At 41.4% G+C, this 22,965-nt stretch overlaps 2 protein-coding genes across 5 annotated transcripts in view; both read left to right on the forward strand.

The window, feature by feature from the left end:
* The window catches only part of ENTREP2 (endosomal transmembrane epsin interactor 2), a 363,383-nt gene that overhangs the window by 252,338 nt on the left and 88,080 nt on the right, over nt 1-22,965 (forward strand). For all 4 annotated transcript variants that reach the window (XM_004278359.3, XM_049705698.1, XM_049705696.1 and 1 more), the window contains exon 3: nt 11,052-11,162. In XM_004278359.3, coding sequence (XP_004278407.1) covers nt 11,052-11,162 — 111 coding nt within the window. The remainder of the gene's footprint in view (nt 1-11,051; nt 11,163-22,965) is intronic.
* NSMCE3 (NSE3 homolog, SMC5-SMC6 complex component) lies at nt 7,317-8,923 on the forward strand. The gene has a single exon (XM_004278360.4). It carries the CDS (start codon nt 7,437-7,439, stop codon nt 8,274-8,276), a length of 840 nt encoding a protein of 279 aa, XP_004278408.1. The 5' UTR covers nt 7,317-7,436; the 3' UTR covers nt 8,277-8,923.

Genomic DNA, 22,965 nt, shown 5'->3' on the forward strand with positions numbered 1-22,965 from the left:
TTTAACCTCTTCTTTCTCAGTCTTTATGCCTTCAGTTTATTTCTCTTGTCTAAATAATGGGTGAATCCCTCGAACTCGGTGCTGAAGAGTCATGGACATGGAGGGTGCCCTTGTCTTGCTGCAGACTAGAGCAGAAAAGCCTCACGTTCTCCTGTGTTCATTAAGATGCTGGTTTTCGAGCTGAGGTTTATGTTGTAAATGTACATATATCTTCTATCATGTTGGGATAGACTCATCCTTTCCCTCAATTCCTATTTTATTGAGTGTTTTTCATATGAACAGATGCTGAATCGCATAGCTTTTCTGCATCCCTGAGATGCTCGTGTTATTTTTCTCCTCAGCTCTACGCATGTGATGGACTGTATTTCCTAATGTTAAATCGCGCTTGCATTTCCAGAATGAATTGCGTTTGGATTAGCCTCTGTCTTCCCGAATCTGCCAGCTTCCCTGATCTTACCTGCAGCTGGGCGAGCTCTTCGTCTGGCTCACAGCTTTACAGTGTTCAACAGATATGTTTATCGAAGGAACATTGAGTGGATTGTCTTCCTTTTACATTAATGATGACATTAAAAAATATTAAACCCATGCACATTTCTAATAAACTAAGCACAACAGAAAATGACAACAGCAAAAGCAATTAACAGAGTTGTATTGATACCACCCAGAAATGGTCAGTCTTTCCTATTCAGTGTCTATAAATTGAGAAATCCCTGGATGCATATGCTGGTAAAAGACAGAAGCTACTAGGGAATGACACTGTCTAGGTTTTAAACAGTTGTTTTTATTTGAAATTAACAGAAGCAGCACTGATGTGAGACCAAAGTTACTTCTAAACTTGAGGTTGGTTCTCCTTCCCAAAAAGACACGCTAGTTCCTAGAGTGAAGGGAGAATACTGCCAGTGCCCCCCAGACCCTGTTCGTTGTTTTATCACCTCTCTCTTTCTTCCTCCACACAGTTAAGGTGGCGATCTCACACTTTACCCCCGGTGTTACTGAGATTGTCACTCACATCTGCTCGGTTCCTCACTTTCCAAGTTGTTTATTAGCTGTGTGATGACGGTGCGGGTCTAATTCTCACCCTGTAATTGGCTTCCTCAGTTCTGACTCTTGTCTCCCCGTGTATCAGCTCCAGTCCTCCCGGTGTTGGATTGATGTTCTGATTAGGATCTGGGGTTCCGTGTGGTGCTCTGGGAGCTTACGTTTCTTGGTGTCTGTTTTCTGGTCAGTTGTCAGGCTGTTTCGCAGTTTTTCTGGTCCTGTGTGTTTACCTGTGATGTCGCAGGAGCGTATCTGTTGGAGGTGCACCTGGCAGCGCTCTGTCGCAATGCTCTGGCCTGTGCTCCTGGGCTCCTGCATGCTGACTAATTTGTGGCTCTCCACCAGCCTGGTTTCTACCCCCAGGAGAGGGTGGGGAGACCAAAACACCGAGGCCGCCGCTGCGAAGGCCCCGGGGTCTTATTTTCCTCCCAGAAACTCAAGCACTGTCCCCTTGGGCAAGCCGGGCAGGTCCCACCCCACAAGCACTGGCCCGGCCCTCCATCCTGGCCCTTCTTCCTTTGTGGAGCTCATACATGCACGATATGAGCCTGTATTCCAAAGGGATTTCCCTAGAGTGACTTGCAGGTGAGAATTCTCAGGACGCTGCCAGCTTGCCTTCTGTCTCACGGCTACCTTGGAAGATGAGGGCAGGGCAGGAGTCAGGAGCCTTTGGGACCTCCTGTTTTGCCACTTATTTCTGTCCCCAAGGCCCCTCTCAGTTCAGAGAGAACGCTGTGCCTCTGTTTTCCTTTTTTGGTTGATCTCTTGAGCCGTCTGCCCTGTAGGTTTCACGAGGAGCTGGGGCTTGTGGGCCTGCATTCCACGGAGCAGACCTGGGAGGGAACCCGAGCGGGGTGGGGGGGGGCTTTGCACCTCGGTCACCCGCAGAGGCCAGGTGGACATCCACAGAGGACCACCTGTACCAGGCTATACAGAGGGCTCAATGGGTACCATTTTAAACTCTTCACGTTATCCTGTGTGATAGGCATTCCTATCAAACAGCTTTTATTGGTGAGTCAACTGAGGCACAGAGGTTTGGACCCAGAGAGTCCTGGTCTGGAGCCTGTGCTCTTTGTGTGATGCTACCTATGTGAGGAAGGGCGGGAGGGGACCTCGGGCCATGGCGGCAATTACCGTGACGGTGTTGACAGTCCCACAACATGTGAGCAGGCTTTGGGAGACAAGAGCTGAAGACATTCTTTAAAGAAATTACTCTGGGAACCAGGCTCGAATCCATGACTACTCTCCGAGTGCATTTTCTGCTATTGTAACACTGTCAATCATTCTAGAAATCGCTTCCTACTCTGTGCCAGGAACTGCCCCAGGCGCTTTATGTTTGTGTCTTTCACCTTCCCACTGACCCCAGGAAAGCTCTGATCCCCATGTTATTGAAGAGGACACGGGGTCAGAGAGAAAGGAGGTGATCCCACTGGGTCAGCCAGTGGGCGAGGGGTGACAGCTGGGCCCCAGACCATGCTTTTTGAGTGACACTGACCTGCCTGAGGTAATGTCACTGAGCTTTTGAGGCTGAGACTTGAAGAGTTCTCTGCTTTGTCTGTGACCAGCCTTTACCAGGAGTGAGTTTAGAAAAAGTGTCAAAACAAGTCACCCCGTGTTAAACAAGCATCAGAGGGTCCAAATTTTTGTTCGGGGTGGTGGTGGTAATTGTTGAGGTTACAGTGTATATAAAAGAAGTGATCTGTAGACAGGGATCTTGGGGAAAGAAACTTACATAATTTTCAACTGTTTGTCTCCCAGAAAAGTCACAGAAATATGTAAAAACATTATCACTCATTAGTTGACATTTAACCAAACGTATTATTCTAAAATAGGATAAATAAAAACTCCTTAGTAGATGTCTTGGTCAGCTGGGGCGACCATGGCAAAACACCACAGACGGGGTGGCTTAACAACAGATGTGGATTGTCTCGAAGTTCTGGTCAGGTTCTGGCGAGAGCCCGCTTCCTGACTTGCTGCTTTCTGGCCGAGTCACCACATGGCCTGTCTTTGGGTGCCCGTGGAGAGGCCATACTCTCTTGCTCTTACCCTCTGTGTAAAGGCCACAAATCCTACCAGGTTAGGACCTCACCCTATGACTCATCTACCCTTAATTTACCTCCTGAAAGCCCTATCTTCAGATGCAGTCACATTGGGGGTTAGAACTTCAACGTAAGAATTTTGGGAGGACACAGTTCAGTCTATAGCAATAGGGAAGTTGTTTTCTCCCTGAATATGATTTCTTCCTTTTATGTTTTTTTGCTATATTTATATTTCACCCAAAGCTGGATTATAAACACCAGTGGGAAGAATCTGTGTCTAAATGTCTCATCTACAAACTACCCAGCTTATTAATATTAATTTTTCACTGTCAAGTGATATTTATGATAACGGTAATGGGAGTGACCAGTATGTTCAGATTATTTAAATATTCAAGTATTTTATTTGACTTGTTTTTATAAGTATTTTCTTTTTTAAAAAAATTTTATGTATTTATTTAAGTATTTATTTATTTATTTAGGCTGCACCAGGTCTTAGTTGTAGCATGCATGTGAGATTTAATTCCCCGACCAGGGATCGAACCTGGGCCCCCCTGCATTGGGAGCGTGGAGTCTTACCCACTGGACCACCAGGGAAGTCCCTTGACTTTTATTTTATTCAACTTTGAGTATTTTTATATGTTAGCTGAAAATCATATATTATTAATTTTTACAAGGTGGCTGTTCAAATTTTCATTCTGTCTGAGCAAGTAATCATCCTATATTTTTTGTATAGAAGAAAGGATAGGGTACCCTGTATGGCTTTAGGAGAGAGATACATTTGAAATTTAATGTTCTCATTTAGTTACAGAAAGCTAGAGAGAACTACTGCTTTAAACAGCTGGGTTCTTGGCAAATGAACTTAAAAATAAAAAAGAATATTTGCCAATTTCTTTTCTGTCGGTCTCAGGTCCTTTGATAGAACTTCCTCTTGGGAAAAAAATATCAGACAAGTATTAAAAATTGGCTTAGTGTGATCAGAAAGAAAAGTCTATCTTTTTAGAAATGTGCTGAATTCTAAAAGTTAATTAAGAAGACATTGTCACATGGTCTTCTACACTGGTTATATTTAGCTTTTCCCTTGAAATAAGATACCTCTTTCTTCTCGGTAAATGTGACTATCTTGGTGTCTTAAGTCTTCCAGCCATACAGGATCACCATTTCCTTTAATATTCAAGTGAGCAAGCTCATGCCCTAAGCCCCTGTATTTGGAAAGCGCCACGTGCTCTGTCCCCAGCTTCCATCACCAAGGATTGCTGTAGTCCTGGAGATTTTCCGGGTCACCCCGACTCCAGTTTACTCCCTCCACTGAATGCTTAGGCTCCCTGAGCACTGGGCCTCCCACGATTGGCCTGTACCCACCCCACTTGCCCCAGGCTGGGTACCACTTCCCGTCCCAAAGGATCACTGGCCCTGGTTGTGACAGCAGCCCACAGCGTACCCGCCACACTGCTTGGCAGTCCTGACACTTGTTCCTGGGCCCCGTGATCATCACATTGCAATGGTCAAGTCTTTGACCCCACTGCTAATCCTTGGAAACAAATGATCTGTTCTCCATTCTTGTAGTTTTTCCTCTTCCAGAAGGTCATCTACATGGACTCATGCAAAACGTACTCTCTTGAGACTGGTTTCACGAGTTTAGCATGATGCATTTGACTCAGCCATGCTGCTGTACCTATAAGTAATTGTGTTCCTTTTTATTGCTGGGTGCTATTCATTTGTATGGATGTAACACAGCTGCTTTATCTCTTAACCCATTAAAATACTGCTTTATTTCCACTTTTGGTGATTATGAATAAAGCTCCTATAGACACTTGTGTGTATGTTTTTGTATGGATGTAAATTTTTATTTTTTTCAGTGAAATACCTTGGAGTAGGGTTGCTGGGTCAGATGTAAATGTAACTTTAACTTTGTAAGATGTTGCCAAACTGTTTATCTGAGTGATGTTTACATCCCACTAGCAGTTGTTCTGTATCCTCCCCAGCACTTGCTTAGTTTAGCTCAGTTTTGTTTGTTTTGCTGTCCTAATATGTTGGATGTGTAAATTTGTATGGAGAAGAAGACCCCAAATAGCCAAAGCGATCTTGAGAAAAAAAATGGAGCTGGAGGAATCAGGCTCCCTGACTTCAGACTATACTACAAAGCTACAGTAGTCAAGACAGTATGGAACTGGCACAAAAACAGAAACATAGATCAATGGAATAGGATGGAAAGCCCGGAGATAAACCCATGCACCTATGGTCAACTAATCTATGACAAAGGAGACAAGAATATACAATGGAGAAAAGAGAGTCTCATCATAAGTGGTGCTGGGAAAACTGGACAGCTACCTGTGAAAGAACGAAATTAGAACACTCCCTAACACCATACACAAAAATAAACTAAAAATGGACTAAAAGACCTAAATGTAAGACCGGACACTATAAAACTGTTAGAGGAAAACATAGGAAAAACACTCCTTGATGTAAATCACAGCAAGATCTTTTTTGATCCACCTTCTAGAGTAATGGAAATAAAAACAAACAAATGGTACCTAATGAACCTTAAAAGTTCTGCACAGCAAAAGAAACCATAAATAAGACGAAAAGGCAACCCTCAGAATGGGAGAAAATAATTGCAAACGAATCAATGGACAAAGGATTAATCTCCAAAATATGCAAACAGCTCATGCAGCTCAGTATTAAAAAAACAAATAACCCAATCAAAAAATGGACAGAAGACCTAAATAGACATTTCCCCAAAGAAGACATACAGATGGCCAAGAGGCACATGAAAAGATGCATAACATCACTAATCATCAGAGAAATGCAAATCAGAACTACAATGAGGGGGCTTCCCTGGTGGCGCAGTGGTTAAGAATCCGCCTGCCAATGCAGGGTACACGGGTTTGAGCCCTGGTTCGGGAAGATCCCACATGCCGTGGAGCAACTAAGCCCGTGCACCACAACTAATGAGCACACGTGCCACAACTACTGGAGCCCACGTGCCTAGAGCCCGTGCTGTGCAACGAGAAGCCACTGCAGTGAGAAGCCTGCACACCACAATGAAGAGTGGCCTCCTCTCACCGCAACTAGAGAAAGCCCGCTCACCACATCGAAGACCCAATGTAGCCAAAAATAAGTAAATAAAATATATTTTTTAAAAAAAGAGAGGTAAATTCAGTTTCTTCTTTGCAAGTAAGTTAATACAAAAGGAACACATTTGCTGAGCTCTGTGGAAGTAATGGCAGCAGACTGCAAATGGTATGAGTTAATGGAATGACTCACATTGGCTATTAGAGTTGCACAATTTAAAAATGTATCTATTTATATAAAGTGCACGTCACAGATTATGAGGGATGATACCCTTGGGTTCTCTTTTCTTTCTCATTTCTTTCTCATTGAGTCCTAAGGCTGATATATTAAGACATTTAAGAGATTCACATGATTGCAATTCTTGATCAGGGATGCCCAAAATTAAACGGTAATCTCTTGAAAGAGCACGTTTCTCTGTTGGTAGCGTTCTCTTAGCCATTTCTGCAAAAATTGTGGTGTGGGCCCAGGCAATTTCCATGAGCATGTGCTTTCCAAAAGATAAACTCACCGGACCTAACTAAAATGTGCTTTCTGGGATGGCTTTGACGCAGCTGTCCGGCTGGAGTTTATTATGCACAGAGTATCAATGCTAAAATGGTGAAAAGATGGGGAAAGCCCTGCTTGCGAGGCAAGGCTGCCTTTACCATTCTTTCTAAACAGACTCAGGGGCTTTAGAGAAAGTTACTGGTAGGAAATGGTTGGAGGGGGGTGCGGCTGGCGACGGCAAACTAGTCCTCAGGGTCTTTTATCCTTTTTATGCCCAGTTTTGTGGGGAAAGAAATGCTTTTACTTCCCTTCCACGCTCTTAGCCTTATTTTTCTCCCACGTTCTTCCTGGGAGTCTCCTCCACCTACAAACAGTCCCGATTTCAGAGCTCTCGATACTCACTTTCTACGGATCTGGTCTGAGCTGTGCGGTCCTGCGCTGAGCCGCACACTCGCTCAGGACCTTTGCTTCCTGTTCTCTATCTTCAGGGTTTCGTAAGGACGACACTTAATTCTAATAAAACACACGGCTGGGACCCGCAGGGTTGCGCGGAGACGCCGCCACCGCGCAACCGCCGGCCAAACCAGACCGACCCCCCAGACACGGCGCGGCCTCGATGACGTAGCGCGCAGCCTCCGTGACGCAACCGCGCAGCCCCCTGACGCAGCGCGCAGCCTCTGTGACGCAACCGCGCCCTCTCCGGCCCCGCCCAGGGCCGCCAGGAGGAGCTGCGCGCAGACCCTCATCCCCTCAGCCGCTAGTTACGGGGTGTCCGCGTAGCGCGGGACCCGCCGCCGCGACATGTCGCAAAAGCCGAAGAGCCGGGGCCGCGCCGGCACCCAGGCCGAGCTGGGCAGCGGCGGCGAGGAGGCCCCGAGCACGTCCCGCGGGCCAGGCGGCGCCGCGTCGCAGGGCGGCCGGCGGGCCGAGGCTCCCCCCGCGCCGGGGCCGCGGTCGCAGAAGCAGCTGGAGCTGAAGGTGGCGGAGCTGGTGCAGTTCCTGCTGATCAAGGACCAGAGGAAGATCCCGATCCGTCGCACCGACATCCTGCGGCACGTGGTCGGGGACTACAAGGACGTGCTCCCGGAGCTGCTGCGGCGGGCGGCCGAGCGCCTGGAGTACGTGTTCGGGTACCGGCTGGTGGAGCTGGAGCCCCGGAGTAACACCTACATCCTGGTAAACACACTGGAGCCGGTGGAGGAGGACGCGGAGATGCGCGGCGACCAGGGCACTCCCACCACCGGGCTGCTCATGATCGTGCTGGGGCTTATCTTCATGAAGGGCAACAGCATCAAGGAGACCGAGGTCTGGGACTTCCTGCGGCGCCTCGGGGTGCACCCCACCAAGAAGCACCTCATCTTCGGGGACCCGAAGAAGCTCATCACCGAGGACTTCGTGCGGCAGCGGTACTTGGAGTACCGGCGCATCCCGCACACGGACCCCGTGGACTACGAGCTCCAGTGGGGCCCCCGCACCAACCTGGAGACCAGCAAGATGAAGGTGCTCAAGTTCGTGGCCAAAGTCCACAATCAGGATCCCAAGGACTGGCCGGCGCAGTACTGTGAGGCTTTGGCGGAGGAGGAGGCCAGGGCCAGACCCCAGACCGGGGGCACGGCCCCAACCCCAGCCCCTTCCTCTTGAAACCTGAGACAGACTCGGAGAGACCCTGGGGAAGGGCTGGGGGTGGGAGGGAGCATCTTGCTGTAACCCGTAAATGTGTGTAATAGTTTTAGGATGTGTTTGCAATCTTTTCTTCTTGTGATATTATAAGTCACTTTGGTTCCGAATTTTCATTTATAAAAATATTAGGGGATGATTTATTTTGTTTTGGTTTGTCTTACTGTCTGTATTTTTTTTATTGGTATAAAAATCTTGCTAGCTTTATAAAGCGAATTGGAAAGTTTTGTACCATGTTATGGAAATAGACATTTAAAAGAAAGAACACCTCAGTAAGTTGCTTTCATACCAGAGAAATAAAACGAAGTGGCTCTTGTCTGGCCTCTGGACTGCTCAACTCTGTAAGGAAAAATAAAAGTCTATAAGTTGAAAACTAAAATGTAACTGCCTATATCTCTATTTATCTTAGCATAGCCATTTTAAAAACATATTTCCCATGTGTATAAGTGTTATGAGTCATTCTAAGCAATGTATGCATTGTATTTTTTCCAGATAAGTTTTTATGTGGCTGACCATTTAGTTCCTTTTTTTTCTGGGTTTTTTTTTGGGGGGGTTTTGTTTTTTTTGGTTTTTTTACTATAGTTATAATAAACACTGTATTTTTGAAGCAAGTAAGCATTGTGCACTTATTTTAACTGTAAGTCATGAGAAGATTTCATTACTGAAAAACAGCATCTTAACAAAAGAAAATTTTTACCACGTATCATTCAGGTAAATAGTGTTTTGTGGAAGTTGCTCTATTTTTATGTGTGTGTGCATATTGGATCATGATGTAAAATATATTTCTTTCTGTGGGTCACAGAAAAGTGTTAATGATTAACCATACCTACTTGAGAATCAGACTACGTGGGATCAGAGCCTCCCTCTGCATAACTGGCTGTAGGAATTTAAGCAGGTTAGGTTGTATACAGACCTTTCCTCACGTGTAAAATGGGTTGATGATGCATGTTGTTGTGTGTGGTAGTGTGATAATTAGATAGGGAAGTATACCTAGAGATCTTGGCACAGTCCGGGGCTGTGGGGGATTTTAGTTGTTACTTTGTTCCTTAAAATTTGTTTAAATTTGTTTATTCTTGGTCTGGAGCAGTTAAAAAAATTTTTTTAAGGTTTTCTTTCATTATCTTGTTCTAAATCATTCCTCGAATTGGAATTACTGGTTCAAAAATACGACTATTCTAGTCTGACTCTGTTGTATGGTTTTATGGAAAAACATAACTCATGGTTTATGGTGAGTAGAGCCCATGTAAACAGTAAGAGCAGAAAGTAAGATCTACCCCAGGTTGGAGAGGTCTCTGTAGTGTAGTGAATAGCATATGGGGTTTCGAGGTTGTCTGATAGACTGAATTCAAATTACGGCTCATGCTATGGCAACATGGTGATTTGGCATACGTTTTAAGCTCCCTTAATCTCAATTTCTTTATGTGTAAAATGGGAAAAACAATAATTATATCATAGTTAGTTGTATGGATTAAATGAGCCTGAAGAAAAGCTGGTATAGTGGCCTTTCATTGTATTTCTCCATAGCCTCTGGCAAAATGCTGTTTATATACAGAAGTTCAACTGTTAATTATTCAGCAGGTGAATAAGTATGATTGTTCGGGGGGAAGGTACTGCAAATTAATCATGAAATGAGGTAAATACTTAAAAAAAGAAAAATGTGGATTGATCAACCCTGGACTAGAGTCATCTAGAAGAATCTGGTGGGTATGTGGTGGTGTTGGAGCAATGGGTTAGATGACTGGGTTTTACTTTATTCTGTTGAACTGGAATTTGCATTTATTTTATCAGTGAATATAGTTGGTCCTTAAAGGCATTTCTTGGTTTGCATTTATTTCAGTGTATGAATTACCTCCTGGCTAAGCTTTCTGCTTACTCAATGACCGCTTTCCCCTCTGGGGTGTTCTCATGCTGGGATTTTCATCTGTATGGGGCAGAAAATATCATTACGCACTATGCAGTGTCAGTTATATCTGAGGCACATGTTTTCCCCACACTTTTCTTGTAGAGATGTTAATAATTTACCATCGGTAGATTTCCATTTTGTTTCAAATTTTAAAGTGGAAAACATTACAGACCAGATCAAGCCCTTGTATCTTTTCACCCTTCCCAGAGGTGTCAAGAGTTTGTGGCTATTGTGCCATTGTCTAGTTAATACAATATAATGTTTAATATATGAATAATATATACAGTTGACCCTTGAACAACACAGGTTTGAACTGCATAGTCCACTTACATGAAGATTTTTTTCAATAAATATGGAGTACATTTACAGGCTGGGAGATGGGTATGCGGGGCGTTGTTATACTGTTTTCTCTGGTTTTGCATATGTATGAAATTTTCCATAACAAAAATTAAAAGAAATAAACTTAAAGACATTCTAATAAATAAACATCTTTCACTTGATTTCTTTTTAGTAATTTATTACTTGTTATTTCTGAGACTATATAACACTATTTTGAGACTGTAGAATGCATAGTATTTTCAAGTTTAGCTTCTAAAATATTTTACAGTATATTTCAAATAAAATCATGGTTGCTGGCTATGGCTTTTCAGAGACTTTACCTTTTTTATTTGATTTAAGGTAATATGAATTTGAAATTTTAATAATACTTTCCTTGAAAACATAGAAATGTTATTCATATAATTACTGGATCATCTGAAAGCTTTTTGAAAGCCAAATAATTTTTCCTTCGAGTCTCTCCAAGTGAATAATCAATTTCTTGTTTGGTTTGTTTCCAGATTACCTTTTTCATGCTGCTCTCTGCAGTATGTGTAATGCTGAATTTGGCTGGTTCAATTCTCTCCTGTCAGAACGCTCAGCTAGTCAACTCCCTGGAAGGCTGTCAGTTGGTGAGTAATGAAATGCAGACCTTTTGATAAAGGGCATAGGCTTTGATTTTGAATGAAAGTGATTTCAAAAATAATTTTATTGTATCCTTGGATGTATTCTGATGTTTTAGTGTTAAGGAATTAACGTTGATTCACTTTTTTAAATTCTCCTAAATTAAAACTGGTTCTACTCATAAGTCAGTTACTAATAGTATATTAGTGTAATGCTATTTTAAAATAAATGTCTTTAGTAACGATTTTATTTTAATATTTGTTGCATTGATTTTTGTCTCCACTGAATTTTTAAAAATCGATTTTGTAAGTCGATTTTAAGTGCCGAGATACATATAAGCTTGATAATGAGTGCATCCAAACAATTTAGTTCTCATTTTTCAGTTAAAAAAGAGAACTGTCTTTTCAATCTAGGAAAACCGTAGATGGTGTGCTATGGACATGGTAGGGGGTCATTTTGGTTTGTTGAATGTAACCATCATTCCTTATCATAACTTGGCTCCTGCTTCGGTAACATATGCATGTGGCTGGTGCAGAAATCAGAGCGTGTCCCATGACGTTCAGTACAGGTGCAGTGTGACCCCTGATGTGACCCTGGCTGCTGGGTATGGGGGTGCTGGTGTTTGTTTCTTTAACTTAGAGAAGGCACAAGGCTACCTTTAGAGCCATGCCCCTCATAGCTGCCCATGTACTTGCCAACCTGTGGCCATGATTTCTGAGAGGTCAGGGGCTATGCTGAACTACCTGAAGCTTTTCTGTAGCAGGGCAGTGCCTACGTTTCTTGTAGCCATGCCATCGGGTTCAAAGGGGAGCTGCTGCCCTTTACATTCCTCATCTACCAAGGCCAGCAAGTCTAGTGTAAGGTGATGAGTGCTGAAACACCTACTGAGTCCCCAAAACTGAGAGCTTAGTCTTGTTATTTTCTGTTCAGTGTGGGCGAGCTCACACTGATCATATTTCATCCCAATATGATATACACAGAGTATCCTCGCTGTAGTGCAGTATTTCCCCAGGACTACCAAGAACTGACACAACCTGGAGCCCCATCACCAACAGAAAGGGCGACTTGCTAACTTCTGTTCGTAACTTGGTAGCCTCTCTTTTCCTAAGTACTAAATGTGGTGAATATGGTAAAATCTGGCAACCTACACAGGATTAGCCATTTTTTTCTCTGATTCCAATTTTCCAAGACAGAGTGACTGGGGTGACAAGAAGTGAAAGTGGCTGGAGGTCCAGATCCAAAAGAAAGGCAAATGCCCAGTCTTGAAAGGTTGACTTCTCCTGGTATTAATCTCAGACCCTGTTTCCCTATACTGTATGCTGCATGAAAGGATGGGAAAGATGTAATTATATATAATTATATGCAATTTTTTATTTACATATTACATATATTTTATATATTTATATATGCACCGTTTATATCTTTTTCTTCTGTGATTTGACTGGGACCTTTACCCATTTTTAGATTTAACAGTTATTTATTTGCAAGAGCTCTTTGTATATTATGGTTTTGAGTCTTGCAGCTTATATGGTCAGATATATTTCTGGATTGTTATTTGCCCTTCATTTTTCACATAGAAAAATTTTTAATTTTTGTGTATTCAAAGCTGTTAAAGTTTTCCTTCGTGGTCTTACCTTGGAACCAATAAAAAGACCTTTTCCTTCCTAAGATCATGTTACCCCAATAATTTCCCCTGGTGTGCTTTTTTTTTTTATAATTAACTCTTTAATATCCTTGAATTTATTTGATGAATTTAACCTTTTCCTCTAAAATGGGTAGCTAGCTTTCCTAAAACTATTACCTGAGTAACCTAATACTTCCCTGATGATATGAAATGCCACCTGAACATTGAGTCCTTTGGTAGCAAGTTACAAAAACTGACAAAGCCAAAGGCCATATATTAGAGAGATGGTGGGACCTATTGAATATCCAAGGGGTTAGAGATTAAGCCTGGAAACTGGCTGGTTCCAAAAGAGCTTCTGTGGCTGCAAAAACCTGACCCAGAGTGGGGGTCTGCAGTGGGAACCCTGAATTCCTCAGGATGCAGTTCTGCAGGAGTGAACAGTTCCCGTGGTTCTTAACCTCTTTGTCCGTTGGTCCTAGAGTCAGAGTCCAGGGCGGGAGCATTTTGATTGGCCAGGGTAAGAAAAAATCTGCTTAGCTGTCCCACCAGTGGAATCCAAGAGATAATCCTCCAAACTAAGGTAGTGTTAGGAAGGGTTGAGGGAAGGAAGGCAGGAATGTATGCTGGATAGTCAAAAAGAGAGCCGGGGACTTCCCTGGTGGCGCAGTGGTTGAGAGTCCGCCTGCCGATGCAGGGGACACGGGTTCGTGCCCCGGTCTGGGAAGATACCACATGCCGCGGAGCGGCTGGGCCCGTGAGCCATGGCCGCTGAGCCTGCGCATCCGGAGCCTGTGCTCCGCAACGGGAGAGGCCACAGCAGTGAGAGACCAACGTACCACAAAAAAAAAAAATAATAATAAGAGAGCCGGTATCTACTCTGACCGCATTATCATAGGTATGCACACACACATACAGATGTGACTGTTTGCCTATCTCTGGACTTTTCATTCTGTTCCATTCCCATGTCTGTTTATTCATATTCCAGAACAATACTACCTTTTTTTAAGAAATTGAAGTGTAGTTGATTTACAGTATTATATTAGTTTCAGCTATACAACATAATGACTCAATGTTTTTACAGATTATACTCCATTTGCAGTTATTATAAAATGTTGGCTATATCCCCTGTGCTATACACAGAACAGCACCACTTGTATTACCTTAACTCTATATTTTTATAACTGGTAGGGCAAGCCCTACCCCACCCCCATCCCAGACTTGAATCTACTTCTTAAAAAAGTTCTTGCCTGTTTTTAGAAGTTTAGTCTTCCAGATGAGTTTTGAAATTTTTTTTTTCAAGACTCAAAGGAATCAATTTGAAATTTCAATGGGAATCATATTAAAATTGTAGATTAATTTGGTGGAGAATGGACACGTTGACAACATCATGTTTTCTCTTTCAGGCACACTGTGCATGCTTTGGTTTTATCCAAATTATTTTTATAAATCCTTCAGTGCAGTTTTTGTTTTTCTTTAGTGTATCTAGTACATTTCCATATCTGTGTGTCTTTTTCCTCTGCATAATTAAAAGTTAACTAATTTTTATTATACATAATAATTTATTATATATAAATTATTATAATTATGAGGTCTCTTTTCAATTCCACACTCCTAGCATCCCCTTCAGAAAGCTTTTGGTAGCCAGATATTTTCTGTGCATATTAGTGTTGTGTTACCATTCTTACACACATGTCTCTTCTGCCTACCGTTATTCACATCCCTTTTGTCAGCCACCCCTGTGGCTTGGTGACATTTGTACATCAGCCCTTGGAGCCCTTTCCAGCTGTTAAATAGAGAGCCCTGGGTAGATGGACGGATGGACGGTTGGATGGATGGATGGATGGATAAATGGATGGATGGATAGATGGACAGACAGACGGATGGATGGATGGATGATAATTTGTTTAACCACCACTTAATGAAGGATCAGTTAGGGATGTTTCAAGTCTTTTGCTAAAATAAACATGGCAGAGAAGATGACCCTTTGTGCACATTCATAACTCAACAAATACTGAGTGGCTTTTGCTCCTGTTGTGGGATTCCAGAGTAGGTGGTACAGTTATTGACCAGGGTTCTTGGCCTCCTTAATCAAAATCGATCAGAGGCCAGACAAGGAATTCAGGCAAGCTTTATTGGGGCCCCTGCTGCAGCAGGGGAAGGGAGAACAAATAATAAGTTCCATTGCTAACTCGCTCCCTGAGAGGCTGGTGAACTGTCTCCTTACATGGGCTTTTGCGCCTGTCCCTTCAGAAGTGACAATTGGGCTTGTTGGTCTCTTTGTATCTTGTTGTCCAGAATTTACCCCAGCTGCACATGCACGCAGTTATTTTTAGTCCCATATAGTTTCTTTATATTTTGTTGCTCAAAGAGACGTTTGTCCAGGTGCAAGCACTGTAGCAAAGGATCCCAGGTCCCAGCTGGTGTCGGTACCTCCAGGGAAGGGCCTCCCCCCATCCCCTTATCGGAGAGGCTCCCAGCTGCTGTAGTTCTCTTGGCATCCCGTCAGTTTTCCTCCGAGTACTGGCATTTCCCATCATTCCCTACTTGGCAGAACCCCACAAGGAACAAGGCCACATCCAGGGCTGGGTGCTATCCTGGCCTGTGAGTGAATCAGCGAGTGTATCCCAGCCGTTCTTTTCCTAAGAGCCCTAGAGGAAGGTAAAACATTATCTGGGGGTTTTAAGTAAACATGCCGTTTTAGGTTAATGACAATTAAAACCATTATGCGTTTTCAAATGTCTTTTTAAATGCCACATCGTGTTTTGTTTAATTTACGACTGCTGGTACAATGAAATATTGCACAGCATCAAAAATTTGTTTAAAAATCTGTTTTCAGTTATGACCTAATTCTTTCAATTCATCCTGCAGAAGTTTGGGATTTACTTTCACATTCTTACAGTGTTTTTAAAATGAAAGCCTAACAGAATGCTTTTCAGATGCAGATCAATATAATATAATGCATCGTGTGTTGATAAGTACATTGTTTTAACGGAAAAGGTGCTTTTTTGTTGTTTCCTTTTTTTTTAATATGAAATAATAGATTCTCATTGGAAAAGATGCAGGTGAAACATGAATTGGAATAAAACTGGACTTCTCCCCTCTCACTGTCTGCCTGCCACTCCCATCACACCTGTGATCCCTTTAGGATGAGATGTGTTCAGACCCTCGTATATGCATATATGTTTACGTACATGTGGGTGTGCGTGTTGTACATTCACAAACATACAGTTTTATTTTTAAACATGCTTATACCGTATACTTTTTTTCTGTGGCGTTTTCCCTGCTCAGTGATATTATCTTGAGACATTACCATGGAAGTATATTCAGGGAGCCCCTCATTCTTCTGGCGGCTGTGTGTATTTCCCCATAGTCACTGTATTTACCTGCACTGAGAGGCGGTCTGGCCATCTCCATTGTTTTGTTGTCACAGGCACGGCCACAGTGAACATGCATTCTTGTCCTTGTTTTTAATTTTAATATAGTTGGGTAATAATTTTATTATAAAGGAAACAAATATATCCTCCTTCACCGTAGTATTGTTGCCGAAAGTTGGGTCTGGCTGCTCACCACTCAAAAGCCAATACTTGAGAGGCAAGGTTGGTGGAAAGGAAAGTTTGCTTTATTTTGGAGGCTGGCAACTGGGGGAGAAGGGGACTCATGTCCAAAGGCCAATTCAACCCTGCTGATCAGGGGACAAGAGCTTTTATAGGCTGAGGGAGGGGGCCACATGCAGAAACAGCACAGTCAGCTCTGACAGTCATCTTGAAATTGGTCATCAGTGGTCTGACCAGTGTCATCTTGATTGTTTTCAGTACAGTTAATCTTCCGTTCCAGGGTCGGATTATTCCCATTTCCTTGAGGACAGTTCTCAGAATTGTGGCAGCTTATGTCATGGCTACAGTCTGGTCCTCATGTAGTTAACTTCTTCTACCTGGTGTGGGTTTCAGTACCTACAAGACAGCTCACAGGATATGGCTCAGAATATTATCTATATCCCTTAAGGAGGAACTAAAGGTCCTTGACTTTGCTTAATGACTAAACTATTATTATTTGGTCTTGTTTGACTGTTTTCCTTTGCTCCTGCATTTTCTCACTTCTCTGATTAAATTTATTCTTTGACCAAAGTTCTTCTGCAGACAGAAGGCAGGCGGAGGGTATTTGGGCAGAGGGGGAGGTGGTCCTGGACAGGCCCCATAGGGTCCTGCTGTGTTTCAGTATGGAGTGAATTAAAATATTTGTCCTACTTCGTATTGCCAAGAATTAGAAATTTAGGTGGAAAATTTCATGAAAGTTATATATTTAGTTCATTTTGATATATGTTCAAACATGAGATGGAAATGTGCTCTTTAATATTTTTATGCCAAACTAATGCTAACTGCTGCGTGATGATGATGATGGTGAGGACTGCAAACTTCTTTGAGCACTTGCTGTGTACAAGGCACTGTTCTGAGCACATCACATGCGTTCGTTCATTTACTCCTGACAGCCATGACTGAGAGACAGGTACTATTTTATCCCCACTAACAGGTAAGGAAACTGAGGCCTTGAGAGTTAAGGAACTTTTCCAAAGTCATGCAGCTGGCAGGTGCTGGCATCAGATTCTAACCTTGCTCTTAACCATTAGGATATCATTAAATTTCTGTTTTTCGTAGCACTTTAGAATTAATGGTTAAAAGAGGAAAGGATGAGAAGCACTGGACGATGGAGGTAAAGAATATGTCTTGTTTCTTCTTGGTCAAAATCAGTCTTTGGCTACATGGGGAACACTTTCCTGTATAGAGAAGAATCTCAAGGAACCTAAACCATAGCTTATGTGTCACAACAAAGGGGTGTGAAAACAGCGTCCAGTTTTGTAGGACATGTGAGCTCTTCCTCTCCAACCACATCAAGCATGTAACTGGGAGAGGTATCTTTCCCTGTAAGCAAACAATCATGTGATTTATATTGTGCTTGCCCACGATCACACCCGTGTGTTCCTGACCTTAAATCCTTTGTAAATAGATGCGTCACATCGCAGGGACAGTGTGATTTATTCTTGTTTTCTGGAAAGCTGGGCTATCTTGCTGTGAGTGTGACCTGACCACTAATTGGACATCCTTCTAGTCTCTGCCTAGGCTTCCTGGGGGTATGTAGCTCCCCAGAATGAGGGTGGCCTCAGGAGATCTGACACCTGGGCGGGTGTTTTGATGGAAAGCACATCACCACCTCCTTCTTCCTTATCTGTTTACATTTCTGATTGAAGAGCTTGCTCTCAGCTCCCTGTGTGCCTCTCAAGTCTGATGTGGGATTTCTGGCAGGGGGAGCCAGAATGCAACCCTTTTTCGTATAGGAATTAGCAAAGGGCTTTTCGAAGAATCCAGGAGGGCCATAGCCATGACACTGTACATAGCACAAAAAAATTGAAGACATATTCTTCCACTATCTAAAAGCAAAGAAGTTGCTCATTTTGAGTCATGTTCCAAGATAGAGCTTTGTTTTTTTACTTTCACTTTACTGGTTAACGTATACAAAAATTCCAATCAAGCATTTATTTGTGGGCTGATTTGTTTGAATAATAAAAATAGATAATGATTTTTGAAGAAATAAGAAGTCAAAATTTTGCTACAGATAAAGATGTACATTTTAAAATGATTTTTTTTAAAGTTCTTCCCATCAGGAGGATATAATGGTTTTAAACATATAAGTGCCAAAATAACACAGCACCAAAATACCTGAAGCAAAAATTGACATCAGTGAAGGGAGAAGTATGCAATTCAACAGTAATAACTGGAGACTTCGATACCACACCTTCAGTAATGGATAGAACAAATAGACAGAAGATCAAATCAACCAGAAAGTAGAAGACTTGAGCAACACTACAGACCTAACAGACATCCATAGGACACTCCACCCAACAACAACAGACTGTATTCTTCTCAAGCACATATGAAACATTCTCCAGGGCAGAACATATGCTTGGCTGTAAAACAGACCTAAATAAAATTTTAAAAGACAGAAGTAATGCAAAATATATTCTCTATGATGGAATGAAATTAAAAACCAATAGCAAAAAAAGTTGGAAAACTCACAAAGATGTGGAAATTAAGTAACACTCCTTAATAATCAGGTCAAGGAAGAAATTAATAGGGAATCAGAAAATACCTGTATATGAATGAAAATTAAGGCATAATATACCAAAACTTATGGGATGCACTCTAACACAGTGCTTAGAGGGAAATTTATAACTAAATACCTATGCTAAAAAAGAAGAGAGATATCAAAACACTACATAACCTTCCAACTTAAAGCACTGGAAAAAGAAGGGCAAACTAAACCTAAAGCAAGTTGAAGTAAGGAAATAATAATTAAGATTGAGCAGAAATTAATGAAATAGGGAATAGAAAAACAATAGTTGAAAATCAATGAAACCAAATGCTTGTTCTTTGAAAAGATCAACAAAACTGACAAAACTTTAGATAGCTTGACTGAGAAAAAATAGGAAAGATTTAAATTAATAAAATCAGAAATTAAAGGGGGGCTACCAACCTTATAGATATAAAAAATTATAAGAAAATACTATAAGCAGTTAAACTAACAAATTAGATAACTTAGATGAAATAGACAAATTCTAGAAAAACACAAACTACTGAAATTGACTCAAGAAGAAATAGACAATCTGAATAGATCTATAACAAGTGAAGAGAAAAAACTGCCCACAAGAGTAGCGCAGGCCCAGATGGTTTCACAGATGAATTCTACCAAAAATTTACAGAATAATTAATACCAATTATTCACAATCTTTTCCAAAAATATAGAAGAGGAAGGAACACTTCCCAATTTATTTTGTGAGGCCAGTACTACTCTGTACTAAAACCAGACTAAGACACCACAAGGAAAGAAAACTACAGACCACCGCCTCTTATGAATATGGATGTATAAGTTCTCAACCAAATACTAGCAAGCTGAGTCAGGCAACATATAAAAAGAGTTATACATCATAACCAAGTGGGATTTATGCCAGGGATGCAAGGTTGACTTAACATCCAAAAATCAATTAAAGTAATATGTTCTATCAGTAGAATATAAGCAAAAAAAATCACATCATCCCAATAGATGCAGAAAAAGGAATTTCAAAATCTAATACTCTTTCATGACGAAAACACTCAACAAACTAGGAATACAGGATAACTCCCTTAACCTGACAAAAGATATCTGAACAAACCCCAGCTAACATTATATTTAATGGTGAAAGACTGGATGCTTTCTGTCTAAGACTGGGAACAAGAGAAGATGGTCCATTCCTGCCAATTCTATTCACATGGTACTGGAGGTTCTGGCCAGGCAAGAAAAAGAAATCAAAGACGTCCAGATTGGAAAGGAAGAGGTAAAACTACCCCAATTCACAGATGAGATGATCTTGTATATAGAAAATCCTAAGGAATCTGCTAAAACATCATTAGAACTAATAAAGCTAGCAAGGTTGCAGGGCCAAGATCAAAACACAAAAAATCTATTATATTTTTAAGCCCAAACAATGAATAATCTGAAAATGAAAATAAGAAAATAAGAAAATTTCAAGTTTCAATAGCATCAGAAAGAATAAAATATTTAGTAATAAATTTAACAAAAGAAATGCAAAACTTATACTCTGAAAACAATGAAAGTATTGTTGAAAGAATATCTAAATAATTGGGGAAGTATCCCATGTTCATGGATTGGAAGGCTTAACATTGTTAACTGCCTTAGTCCTTTGGGGCTGCTAAAACAGAATACCATAGACTGGGTTGCTTATAAATAGTAGAAATTTATTTCTCACAGTTCAGGAGGCTGGGCGTTCCAAGATGAAGATGCTGGCAGATTTGGTGTCTTGTGAGAGCTTGCTTTCTTGTTCATAGATGGCCATCTTCTTGCTTTGTCCTCACGTGGTGGAAAGGATAAGGGAGTTCTCTGGGGTCTCTTTTATAAGGACACTAATCCCATTCATGAGGGCTCCACCCTCATGACCTAATCACCTCCCAAGGGCCCAACCTCCTAATACCATCACATTGGGGGTTAGATTTCAGCATATGAATTTTGAGGGGACACAAACATTCAGTCTATATCACAATACTCCCCGAACTGATCTGCTGATTCAAAGGTATCCCCATCAGAATCTAAGTTGATGTCTTTGTAGAAATTGGCAAGCTAATTCTGAAATTCATATGGGATTGCAAGGGACCCAGAATAGCCAAAACAATCATGAAAAAGAAGAAATAGGAGGACTCACACTTTTTGACTTCAAAACTCACTGCAAAGCGATGGGAATCAAGACAGTGTGGTTCTGGCCTAAGGATAGACATATAGATGAATGGAATAGAATTGAGAGTCTAGAAATAAACCCAAACATTTATGGTCTGACTTTTAATAAGGGTGCCAAGAGCATTCAGTGGGGAAAATAGTCTTTTCAACATATGGTGCTGGGAAGACTGGATAGATATATGCAAGAGAGTGAAATTGGACCCTTACCACACACCATATACAAAAATTTACTAAATTAGATCAAAGACCTAAAATGTAAGAGCTAAAACTTTAAAACTCTTAGAAGTAAACATAAGGGTAAATCTTCATAACATTGGATTACAGAGAACCCTTAGATGTGACCTTATAAACATCAGGAAAAAGAATAGATGAGTTAGACTTCACTAAAATTAAATATTTTGTGTTTCAAAGAACACTATCAAGAAAGTGAAAAGAAAGTCCACAAAATGGGGTAAAATATTTGCAAATCATGTACCTGATAAGGGACATGTTTTTAGAATATATAAAGAACTTTTATCGTTCAATAATTTAAAAAAAAAAAAATTTTAAAGTGGGCAAAGGAGGGGCTTCCCTGGTGGCGCAGTGGTTGAGAGTCTGCCTGACAGTGCAGGGGACATGGGTTCAAGCCCCGGCCTGGGAGGATCCCACATGCCGTGGAGCAGCTGGGCCCGTGAGCCACAATTACTGAGCCTGCGCCTCTGGAGCCTGCGCTCCTCAACGAGAGGCCACGACAGTGAGAGGCCCGCGCACCGCGAAGAAGAGTGGCCCCCACTCGCCACAACTGGAGAAAGCCATCGCACAGAAACGAAGGCCCAAACACAGCAAAAAATAAATAAAATAAATTTATTTTTTAAAAAAATGGGCAAAGGATCTAACGGACCTTTCTCCAAGGAAGTATACAAATGGCCAACAAGCCCATGAAAAGATGCTTGATATCATTAGTCATCTGGGAAAAGCAAATCAAAACCACAAAACTGCTTCACACCCACTAGGATGGTTGAGATCAAAGAGATAACAGCAAATGTTGGAAGGATGTGGAGAAATTAGAACCCTCGTGCATTGCTTGGTGGGAATGTAAAATGGTGCAGCTGCTTTGGAAGAGTCTGGCAGTTCCTCAGTGATTAAACGTAGAGTTACTGTATGACCTAGCAGTTCCATTCCTAGGTAAATACCTAAGAGAAATGAAAATATATATCCACACAAAAATGTGGATAAATACGTAAATGTTTATTGCACATTGTTCATAATACTCAAAAGGTGGAAACATCCCAGATGTCCATCAGCAGATGAATGGATGAGCAAAATGTGGTCTATCCATACTACAGAATATTTTCAGACATAAAAAAAGAATGAAATACTGATACATGCTATAACACGTGTGAACCTTGAAAATATTATGCTACGTGAAAGTACCCAGACTTAAAAGGTTACATCTTGTATGATTTTCTTCATATGAAAGTTCAGAACCAGAAACTCTATAGAGACAGAAAGTATATTAATGATTGTCTTGGGCTGGAGGAAGGGAGAAGGGGAATGATAGTTAAAGGGTGTGGGGTTTCTCTTCGAGGTGATAAATATCTCCAATTGACCCTGATGATGGTTGCACATATCTGTGAATATACTAAACACCATTTAATTGTACATTTTCAATGGGTAAATTGTATGATATGTGACGTATCTCAGTAAAGCTGTTTTTAAAAAAGAAATAGCAAGTCACACTGAAGTTCTAGGTGAATAACATGTAGTTGTGTAAGTATGTAGAGTATACTTAGAATGATGTGTAGGATGTAGATTTTTGTATTTTTGTTACTGTTAATTACTTGATACACATCCTTTGTGTTATTAACATTTATAATTAGTTTATATATATACATATATGTATGCAGTTTTGTTCTGAAGAGTCAGTTGTT

This window comes from Orcinus orca, chromosome 2 (assembly GCF_937001465.1).
Source record: "Orcinus orca chromosome 2, mOrcOrc1.1, whole genome shotgun sequence".
Taxonomy (NCBI): domain Eukaryota; kingdom Metazoa; phylum Chordata; class Mammalia; order Artiodactyla; family Delphinidae; genus Orcinus; species Orcinus orca.

Excerpts from the sequence above, each read along its gene's own strand:
- NSMCE3 (XM_004278360.4), top strand. The coding sequence starts at position 7,437 with ATGTCGCAAAAGCCGAAGAGCCGGGGCCGCGCCGGCACCCAGGCCGAG.